The sequence below is a fragment of the Thalia democratica genome, chromosome 5, assembly GCF_965202585.1.
Source record: "Thalia democratica chromosome 5, ktThaDemo2.hap1.1, whole genome shotgun sequence".
Classification (NCBI taxonomy): Eukaryota; Metazoa; Chordata; class Thaliacea; order Salpida; family Salpidae; genus Thalia; species Thalia democratica.
This window is the reverse complement of record NC_139169.1, coordinates 20,211,406-20,223,202: the sequence shown is the minus strand read 5'-3', so window position 1 is coordinate 20,223,202 and position 11,797 is coordinate 20,211,406. Positions and strand designations below refer to the sequence as shown.

Sequence of the window (11,797 nt, the reverse complement as noted above, 5' to 3'; positions counted from 1 at the left end):
CTTGAAGTAAGTCAAGCATTGACAAACTTTTTCGTGCATTTTTTTTATAAACTCAGTTTGAAGCTTCTCGATGTCTTTCAATCTAAATGGTACAAATTTTGTTTTATCGAGAAATAGTGGCATTAAGTAGTTTTAAAAGCTGTTACAAAACTGTTTTAATAAAATTTAACTAATTAATTTTATACATGGTTTTAGTTTGTAGTATGACATTAGTACACCACAACAACAATTTTTAATCTTGTAGTTATTTAAAGTTATCAGATTGAAGAAAAGGTAGCCGATGTAAAAATTCATAGAAAGAATAATATTTAAATAATGTTTATATTAGTTATATGTTTGAAAACAAGTTTGTATCAAATGAATTAGCTTAATATAACTACAAATAAAAACTATTGCAGTAATAAGTAAAAAATAAAAGTCAGGATACTGCATCGTAAAGAAAACTGTTTTTAAAATATCAATAACTTCATTCAACTTGCTTGTATCAATAAAGCTGGTAGGTAAATTATTTTTATTTTATTAGAATAAAACTTTGTAATATTAAGTTTTTTACAAGACTTTACAGTTATTTATTTTGATTTACTTAGTTTTATGTTGTGATAATTTTTTACTCAAATTGAAAACTGTTTTTCTTCTACCAGTATAATATTTATTAGTTAACTTTAGAAGCACTGCTTTAAAAACTTTAAAATTACTTATAATGTTGTTATCAGTTTTATAAATAAGATATTTATCTATTTAAAATCTAGTTATTAAAATACACTTTAAGAAATAAAATTATTCATGCTGTGTTTTACACTAACAATAAAATTATTTTACTAATGTTGAAAAGTCAAAACAGGTTTTTTTTTCAAGATTAATCAAACAAAAAGTAAGTTAAGTAGCTGGAAAACTTATATTAGAAAATAAAAAATCTTTAAATAATATAAACTTTCAAGCGAGCTTGTTACAGTTTTTAATTTTTTAAACTTTTTATTTGTTGTAGATTATAAAACACATCTTTAAGTTATTTGAAATAACTTTTGATGCTTAATGGGTAGAAAACAAAGTTTATTTTACTTATATAAATGTCATAATTAGTTCGTTAGAATGTAAATTAAGTTTCTATTAAAATTATCCTATAACTTATTTAAAGTTTCTTAAAGTTTTTTATTCAACATAAAATAAAATAAAATAAATTATGTTTTTTTAATAATTTTAACTTATTTTTTAAACTTAATGCTTTTTTCACTCATAAAAGTGTTTTTTTTACTTGCAAAAAAAAAGCACTAATAAGCTACTACACGGTTATTTAAAGAAATTACTTTAATAGGAAAAACTTAGTTTATTGGTTTTAATAAATTAAAATTGATTTTTAAAGTCATTTTTAATGTTGACTTTCTTTGTAATGAGTACTGTATAGTCTACACACTACATATTTGTAAAGTCAATTTAATCAGTTTAAGTTTAAAACTAAAAAGAATCTGCAATGCTATGTACAACGCGTTGTAAATATACTTTTTAAAAATTAAAAGTTTTTATTAGATTACTTTTTATCTTCAGGTGTTATTGTTGCACAAATATGAGTTTTCGAAAACTATTACTCCGTAAATATCGCCTAACCTAAACTGTTGAACATTTTGAGGATTTTTTTTTCCGATAAAATTTTTAAAATCTACTAGCTTTCTTTTTAGTGAACTAAAAATGTATAATTTTTAATTGCTAACCTTAATGGTATAATTAAATTTTTTATTTGTGGAAAACACATGACTCAATATTTGCTTAAAGTATACTTCATTACCTAGTTTGAATTTAAAACAACTGAAGATTTAAAAGAAAGTTAAAATTAATTAAAAATACTAAACTGTATTTTAAAATTTCTCAATGAAACATTAGTCTACTGAAAGAAAAAACCACACTTTTGTTTAGATTAAACAAAAAAAACATACAATAGAACAACTAATAATAAATCTAGTTTAATGGCTTTACGTTGTCATTACAATCAAAAACAGTTGATATAAAAACTTATCATTGTAGTACTTTTTACATTATATACCATATATTAAAAATATTACAAGTTATAGGGATTATATTAGTTACTTTTATCGTTCTAACTAATAGTAACGCATACATTAATTAACTTTGTAAGATAAACTCAATCAAAACATACTAATCTAAATGTTCTTTTTTAAGTTAAATGTTTTATAGTTAATGTTATATTTATAAAGTTGAAAATAAAATACAGAACATTTTTGTCATACTTAAAGTTTGCAAATGAATAAGAATTACAATAGCTTATGTTAGATTTAAAGCTTACTTAAAATCCTTGAAACCATCAATATTTGACAGACAAAGTAATTATTTATCTTATCCTTGACTTCTTTAATCTTATTTAATCTTTTTTATAAAACAAACTTTATTTCTTTTCATATATTTAAAAAATGTTCATAGGTTAACGCCCTTTTTTAAACCTTTTGAGTGTTTTTACATGTCTTTATTAAGTTTTAAAAGTTTAGATATCCTTTAACTTAAGTCTAATTAAAGAGATTTAAAAATTATATGATATCATGTTTTTAGTTAGTGTAGTTAACGCATAGGTTAAAAAAAAAGTTTCTTTTTATCGTAAAACGAAACACTGAGAAATAGGAAAATTGCTTGGTACCTTATTAAAGATGTATTTTGATTTTGAATATGCTTTGAATGACGTATTTAAGTCGTATAAATTTTATTGTCCCGAAAAAGACATGTTTATTAGTTTTCAAAATATTATTGGTATTAAAGTTTGCATCTTGTTGCAAAAATAGATTTAATATTATGCATTGGGAACACTAGAGTATTACAATTTTTTTTCTTGATATGCTTGAATTAAACTTTAATCCTGAAGTAAGTCAAGCATTAACAAAACTTTTCGTAGTTTTAAAAGCTGTTAAAATCTGTTTTAGTAAAAGATAACTAGCTAAGTTTATACATTTTTTTTTTGTAGTTTAAAGATAGTAGGCCACAATAACATATTTTAATTTTTAGCTATTTATAGTTATCAGATTGAATTTAGCCAATGTTAAGGTTCATAGAAAGAATATAATTAAAACGTAATTTGAATGTTATTTTTATGTTTAAAAAATGTTTGTGTGTTAAAAATTAAATAGATTATTTAAAACTGACAATAACATTTATTGCAGAAATAAGTTAAAATATAAATCAAGAATATTATATCGTATAGAAACTTGTTTTTGAAAACTACCATAACTTCATTTAACTTTCTTGTATCAATAAAGCTGGTTAGTAAACTATTAATTTTCGAAAATTTATTGCTCTTATATAGATGAGTTTTTTATTATTTATTTCTATTACAATCTTAAAATAAAGACTTTAATAATACTAAGTTACTTATATTACACTTTGTAAAAAAGAGAATCTTATTTTTATTACTAAATTTGTTTAACAAATTTTATTTTTTTAAATGAACAGTTTGAAAGTAGTCTGCGTTGATTTTTACTTTGTACTATTTTTATTTTAGCTTAAAGTATGTATTTCTTTTACTAGTATAATATTTTATACAAATTTTAGATGCACAGGTTAAAAAGTTTGAAAATTACTCATAAATTCCTATTTAGCTTAATAAACGAGCTCTAAAATTATTATAAATTATAGTTGATAAAATATACTTTAGGCAAACAATGAGTCATCTTCTACAATTTACAGCTAAATTATATAAGTAATGTTCAAAACATGTTTTAAATATACTTTTTAATTTACTTTATGTAAAAATTAATCTGAGTAAATGGAAAAATTTCATTAGAACGTAGAAGGCCTTAAAATTCTAAAAAAATTTAAATGATTTTGTTACAAGACATAAAGTTTCTTTAAACTTTTTATTTGTATTAATCACAACTTAAACATCATAACTAAATCACATCATAACAAGTTATAAAAAAAATGTTTTAATATATCAACAGTATAAGTGTAACTTGTTTTACTAATGTAAAAAGTGGTTTTGTTTTGTTTTATAACTTTCATTGGCATAACTACTTGCAATTATCAAAAATTAGAGTAATTTAAAAAACTTACAACTATTTTCAAATAAAAATAGTATTTTTCCCAAAATTAGTTATTAATAAAGCTACTACAAGGATAGTTAGAGAAATTACTTTGATAGAAAAAACTCAGTTAACTGATTTAGTTTAACTCGATTGTTATTAATATTTTAATTTTTGATTTTTTTAGTAATGAATATAGTTTAGTTTACATACTACTGTTTTGTAGGGTCTATTAAATCAAAATAAACTATAGATTAAATTAAAAAAATTTTTGCAAGATATGTACAATGCGTTATAAATTAGATTTTTAAGCTTATAAAGTTTTTTTATATTATTTTTGTCATCTAAAATTATTCTTGCACAACTATGAGTTATTGAAAATTTGTAAGCTCCGAAAAAATCGCTTGACTTAAACTATGAAACACTTCGAGGAAATTTTTCTTCCGATGAATTTTTTTCAATCTACCAGACTACTTTTTAGTTAGATAACATGTATAAATGGCATTTATAACTTTAAAGAAATAGTTTTACTTTTCTTTCATAACACATATGACTCAATATCTGCGTAAAGTATATTTCATTAACTAGTTTAATTAATGACAACTGAAGGATTTGTTAATAAAACTTAAAAGAAAGTTAAAGTGAACGAAAATAACTAAAATGTGTTTTTTAATTTTTTATTAAAATATTAAACTACAGGACTATATATAAGTTTCTGTTTAGACTAAACAGAAACATCACAAAAACTTAAATAAATCTAATGTAATGGATTTGTAAAGTCAATACTATAAAAAACAATTGTAATAAAAACTTTTTGTATTTTATATAATTTACACTATATATTGAATATATAACAATTAAAATAGATTTTATTAGTTACTTTTATTGATGATTTTACACAAATTAACTTTATAAGATTTGTTCAATCGAAACATATTGGTCTAAAAGTTCTTTTTTAAGTTATATGTTTAATAAACTAATTAATTGAAATTATTTAAAGTTTATCTTAAAATACAAAACTGTTTTTTCAAATTTAAATTTTGTAAACAAACAAAAATTTCAAAAGCTTATGTTAGATTTAAAACTTACTTAAAATAATACATTATTTAATTTGATTTAATTTTTTATAACTTAAACCGTTGAATATAAATGTTCATAAGTTAACGCCCTTTTTTGAACCTTATAAGTGTGTTTACATAACTGTTTTAAATTTGAATATTATATATTAGATAAACTTAATATAACTTGAAAAATATAAATAATATGTTTTTAGTTAATGCAGTAAACGCAAAGGTTAACAAAATTAAAAAAATTAAAAGATCTTTTAAACGAAAAAATTCAAGGCAACGTTTTAAGTTTTATAGAATAGCTTCTATGTGATGAAGCATAACATTTGGTTAAAAGTATTCACAATTTCTGTTTCACTTTTTTTATAAGCTGGCAGGTGGGTGTCAGATTGACACAGCGACAATTTAGCTCGGTTGGTTGCTCTTGCACAGTGGGTCACTTTTGCACGTTGCATCACTTTTGCACTGCGTCATTTTAGCACGGTGCGTCACTTTAGCACGGGGGTGATTTTTGCCGGGCGTCACTTTAGCACGGTGAGTCAATTTTGAGCGGAGTGTTATTTTTGCACGACGTAAAGCTTTTCAATAGGAGTATTAATGAAACTTTTCATTCAATTGGTGAAAAATAAATGTGAATACTTCAAATTTTAAGCTAAAACTAATATTTTTTATTTGGTATATAAGTACTTCAAAGAAAACTTATTTTTATACTTTTTTTGTACTTTTAGTTGTTATAGTGTTAAATTTTTTACATTTTTTTATACCAAACCTTTAAAGGTTAAAGTTTGTTTCTAAACAACTGTATACATTTTAAACTAAATAAATAATACGATAAGGGGTTTCAAGTACTAACTTACCATTAAAATAATATACTATTTTAGTCAAAAGAAAGGTGATATTTTTTAAACCTAAATAAAAACTCAAGAGTAAAAAGTAACAAAATAGTTTTAAACGAACTACAATATACTTTTAGAGACGTTTGGTGTATTATCATTTATTGATTTTGTAATTAGTATACAATGTTTTTTTTAATTTTATAATACATATGGTAGTAAAATAACAGTTTTTAACAGTTTAAAGTTTTAATAATCAAGTTTAGTAAAACTAATAATTGCCTTTAAGTATTAACCCTGTTTGATTAAATAAAACCTTATAATTTTAATCAAATTGACCAAAAAACGTGAAAGGTTTATACTATATTTTGAAACAATTATACTTTTTTAAGTATTGAATGTAATTTCATACAACATAAACTTATTTTATAATTAGATGTATTCTGCTTTTCAACGTGAAAATAGGTGTCTAAACATATGTTTTAAGTAACTTCATTAAAACATGTGTTGATTTAGAGATATTTTGCACAATAATCATTCTTACTTTTTATGATAACTTTATATATCAGAAATCCCATTTAATAAGATTTATAAAGTAATATTTTATATAACTATTATGTTTACACAGCACTTGTATTCTAATGATTTTATGTATTTCAATTCTAAAAACCTGTAGTTGTTGATAGTAATTCTTGCAGAAGATAATTAATTACGTGTGTTTTTAACTTTATATTCTTTTACAATATCTTTGGTTTTAGTTTTATTATTTCTGGAAACTTTTATTATAAGCCTTTTATTCAATAAGTAAACATGATAAGCAGTGATATGTAAAAAAATGGAACTTAAGATTTCTTAATGTGTGTATGAATGTTGTCTATGAATTTGTATTTTTAAGTTTTTAAAACTAATGTATCAAGCACTTATAATTAAAAACAATTAGAATATTTTTTTTTTTAATAGTTAATATCAAAACGTAAAAGAATGTTACTAAAGAAGTAAATTTAACTTTGTTTTCAAGTTTGTGATTTATTACTTAATAAAACTAATAAATAATTTTAATTAACAATAAATTGTTTTAATACGTATACCAGTAAAACTAATTACATGTTTAAATTTTATTTTAGTGTGTAGTGTTTGCTTAATCTTTTTAGTTAGATTTGTTTATTAAACTTTGTTATATCTAATTTTACATCGCTTTCAAAAAAACATAGTACTACATGTTAAAAATTAATAAAATACTTTAAAAATAAAGTAGTAAATTACGTTTGAATATTTTACGAACCTAATGCGTTTTTTTTACCTTTGTTTATTATTTGAACACATGTTTAAATTTACAGTGTTCTATGTATTTATAATTTAAAATTCATTTTTCTTAAGTTTCAAAATATTTTCAAATGAAGGTTTAAAAAGGTTTAGTTTGTGCGATATATCGCTCAGTCCAAAGAGAGACTATTAAAAATAAATACTTCAACCAAAAATAGAAGAAAAAAAAACAGTGCAAAATTTACGCTTGGTGATAAACTGTAGCCTTGTAAAAATGATTCGCTATGCAAAAGTGACCAAAAGTGCTAAAACGAAGCAGTGCAAAAGTGACCCACCGTGCTAAAGTGACGCTGTACTAAATTGACCATCTGTGGTAAAATTTCGGGTATCTAAAGTGTTTCTCCTTGCTAAAAAGACGCTGTGCTATTCTAACCTGCTCCGTAAGTTGGCATGCTATAATTTAATTTTGTTCTTAAATTTTTCTAAATGTAATAGTTAGCTGTTTTTAAGATTGTATTAACAGCTACTTTGATCTTAAAATAAAGATTAATCTTTAGCTTTATCAAAAATGTTTTCATTTTAAGAGCTCAATAACTGTACTGCTAAAAACTAATTTATTTACAACTGATTAATAATTTTTTAAACTGTATTAGCAAAAGCACGACTTAAAACAATTAAAACTTAGTGTACTACTTTTTACTTGACTTAACTTAATTTTAAATTATTTTTAAGAGTTAGTACTTACGTGAAATTGTGAAAAAACAATATATGAGTGAACAAACGAAATTTTAAATAAAATAAAGACAAATACTTATACAATATATTTTTGATAGCAAATTAATCCAGTTGTATTGTACCGCGTATAAATATTCAATATGATTTTCTAATAGTGTTGAATGACGCTTTTAAACATGTAATCATACCAACATGTATGCTTACACACGATTAAAATCAGCCAAGCGTTTCTATTGTGTTTTTTGATAATAAAATACCAAGCTTTATACTATACAGGAGCGACAGCGCGTTAAATTTTCTAAAAATTCAAGACCACAATCAATACAATGTTTGAAAATTCATTAAACTTTTTATCTTCTTGAAACTCAAATATCGGAAACGATCAAAATGTTACAGCGCTTCAGTTTGAAAATTTACTTCGGCAAGTTTACAATGACTTAAAAACTTACTAGCTAATTGATAAATGTTATTTTAATTATTATAAAATTCAGAAGGGGATGTTTGAACTTCTAAAAATAATTTTAAAGAGATACACATAACAACTTAGTAGCTTTTAATTCATAGTGACGGCATTTCGACTTTACCTTATCCATCATCAAAAAACAAATCTGTGCAGAATAACTAAAACTAGTGTTAAAAAACTATTAAGAAGATTAAGTAACGAAATATATACAACTACACATTAAAATTATATATACAGTAAAATTACGACACTAATATGTATACACACTAAGAAGATACACGTTTAATCAACAGTTCTTAATGTGTGAGTAGTACCCGATGTATACAATTGTTTCTTTAAAATTAAATTTTAACGTGTTATTAAAATCAATTAATTTTTGAAGTCTCAAACTTACTTCTACATGGTTTTATTATACTGAATAATTGAAAATAATGCAGAAAGAAGTTTGAAAGTAAAGTTTCGCATTAGCATGACTGTATAACTAATCTCCTAATACCAAACATTGTGTTCGACGGTTCTTAAACATTTTCTACATATGTTATAGTATCTGATGTTTAAAGTTGAAAATGTAGTTAATGATGTTTCAAATTAAATTTACCTTTTCTTGTTTTGACACAAAAAAATTTAACAAAATTAGTTACCGAACTGTTGCTAGTTCATTACTTTAAAACTAAACGTTTGTAAATTAGAAAAACTTTTGTTATAAAATTACATTAGTATTAACTTTAGCTGTACATACAAGTAATGACAAACGTAGATAGTTTTACTAAAAATTAGTCTAAAATAAAGTGTTGGACAAGCCCGATTTTTCCGATTTCTCTAGTATAGTGTTTCTGCTATTTTTCGCACTACTACTTTCGTCATTATAGATAAAATAGTAAACTAGAACCGCAGACATTTTGCTTAAATGTAACCACTAACGAATGCTTCAATACGGCAGTACTAGATTTAGTTTTATAGATAAAGTGGTTTATAGATCACTTCTATGTTTGCCTGGCGAGTTCTGATGAGGATTTTTTGTAAATTTTATCTCAAATTTTTTGGATGGTCATGTGGCGCTATCTGGCATTTTGTATAAGATATGTGGGGAGCTACGAAGAACGTTAACAATCAATCTTAATTAATTTTACTTTATTTTAACAACTTTTTTTTTCATGTAGTTTTAGATTTTTATTCTTATAAGCATTTCCCCTCAGCTAAAAAAAGCTTAATTTATTAAACAGTTGTTTCAACAGGAAGTATAGATATACTTTTTTTATAAAATTGAAACCTTGATACTAAAATGGGAAACCGAACGAGCCAAACAAGATCAATAGCTTCTGATAAAAGAGACGATGCGATTTTTATTTTTAAAATATCAAACGATCCAAGCTTGTCACAAAAACTGAAAACTGTTGAGATACCCGAAGTTTTTACACCGTTGAAAAAGTTTTTCGAACAAGAATTGCAAGTTTGTATTAATGTGTATCCAGATTCAATATTATTGTCTTTTTTATACATTTATATTAAAGAATACTTTTTATATCTATTAATAAAATTTAGCTTTGAACTACTTTTTATTGAAGGTAAAAATTGAGCATCTTCAAAATGAAGGGAGTGTTTACAAAATGGTGGAATTGATTCTTCATTATGGAGCATGTGGTCGTTTGTTACCTGGATGGAGTAAAAAACTTCTGAGATCTTTAGAAGAAAAAAATTTAAAAGAAGTTGCTCAAGCAGTTAAACCTAGTAAGTTAATACGTTCTAGTTTTATTAAATATAATTAAATCTTTTTGAAATTTTAGACATAAAAGTACACTTTTAATGTTTTTAGTATTAAATTTAAAAGTTAAAAACAATAATTTTAGGATAAGTTATTTGTATGACGTATCAAAAACTTAGTTTTATTATCTTAGATTACTTAAGTAAAGTATTATTAGTTTATGATGGTTTAGCAAATTTTTATATATTCAGAAGGAACATTTTAGCATAACAAATTAACAATAACATTGGTTCTATTATATAAAAAAAAGTTTTATTACAGATTTTAATGATATTTCAAACTACAACGAAAAAGATGGGCTCTACGGTAAAGATTTTTTTTTTATCTTTTAAGACACTTTTTTAGACTTTCGAAAAAATAATTTCAATAAAGTTTTAGTGTCTTAAAATGAAATATAAACTAAGAAAATAAACCAATCTATTAGTAGCAATATTTTTTGAATTTAAAAGTTGTTTTTTTGCTTGATCATAAATATTTTTGTTTCTAAAAATAAACAGTTTTGTTTAAAACTCGTCTTAAGACGTTTAATTTTAATTTAATGCTGTTTTGTTGCATAAAATTTAGAAATGCTATAAAGAATAATTTATAACTTTAAAATTACCCTTTAAACAAACTAAAATACTATTAAATAAATAAAATAAATAAGATAAATAAAAAAATAACAGAAACATGCCTTATTCTCAAAATCAAAGATGTACTTTTGAAGAAATGTGGCATTCTGTCTGATCCGATGGGAATAAAAGACACTGAAGAGATAAATCGAAACGTTCCAGTGGTCCATCCTGTGTTGAAAGTGAGTATTGATCACTTTAGAAAGAATACAGCATTTGTTGATGGAAGGTATCGTGTTCTTGAAGAACAAAGAAGAGCTTACAAAATAGCTCCTAAAGTTAAATTTAATGACGTAGTTGGGTTAGCTTTTACATCAGTTTACATTACTTAAACTCATAAATACTTTTAATATATCAGGTAAGATTTTTATTTTTCAAACTCAGTAATATATATATATACTACGATATTAATCTTTTGAATTTCATGTTAAGTGACTGTACAAATGTTTGTATGAATTTCGAAAAAAAAGTACATTTGTTTCATTTATATCAAAGTTGAATAATAAAGTTAAATAACTATCGAAAAACTTAGATTGAGCCAAAATCAAAACCAACAGTCTACCGAGTCAAGTGTTTCCGAATCGAGAGAGTCTTATTACAGTGAACAACTAAGAACCATTCCAAACTCATACATCTTGATCATTGGCCCAGCTGGTGTAGGAAAAACCACCCTAAGCAAACGTTGTGTTCTTTCCACATTTAATTGCAATCGATACGCTTTATTTATTCCTCTTATGATTGTTGATCCCCGACAGCCTATTGATCTTAAGTATTTCTTATTCAACTTGGGAATGGCTTATTTTGCTAACGATAGTGTAAATATAAATCAAACAGATGAAGCACTTGCCTGGTTATTATCCAACCAACACAAAGTTACTCTTGTGTTGGACGGATTGGACCAGGCAAGGTTTGAGATAGCTAATATAAAAGACTTTTCAAGTATAGATGTACATAAAAAGTATTTACCTTCACAACTTTTATTCCTTATTCTTTCGCGAAAAATTTTACCTAGCGTGAGACTTATATTAACTTCAAGACCCCATTCTG

General features: G+C 23.9%; 1 protein-coding gene across 1 annotated transcript; it reads left to right on the top strand.

The window, feature by feature from the left end:
• Positions 1 to 9,982: 9,982 nt before the first annotated feature.
• LOC145837186 (uncharacterized) lies at positions 9,983 to 11,381 on the top strand. Its single transcript, XM_082944955.1, has 4 exons — positions 9,983 to 10,105; positions 10,401 to 10,445; positions 10,805 to 11,051; positions 11,308 to 11,381. The coding sequence occupies exons 1-4, from the start codon at positions 9,985 to 9,987 to the stop codon at positions 11,360 to 11,362; spliced, it is 468 nt and encodes a 155-aa protein (XP_082801081.1). The 5' UTR covers positions 9,983 to 9,984; the 3' UTR covers positions 11,363 to 11,381.
• Positions 11,382 to 11,797: the final 416 nt, after the last annotated feature.

Excerpts from the sequence above, each read along its gene's own strand:
- LOC145837186 (XM_082944955.1), top strand. The coding sequence starts at position 9,985 with ATGGTGGAATTGATTCTTCATTATGGAGCATGTGGTCGTTTGTTACCT. Across the intron at positions 10,106-10,400 it reads TGCTCAAGCAGTTAAACCTA|ATTTTAATGATATTTCAAAC; the intron begins GTAAGTTAATAC and ends GTTTTATTACAG. Across the intron at positions 11,052-11,307 it reads AAATTTAATGACGTAGTTGG|TCTACCGAGTCAAGTGTTTC; the intron begins GTTAGCTTTTAC and ends CAAAACCAACAG.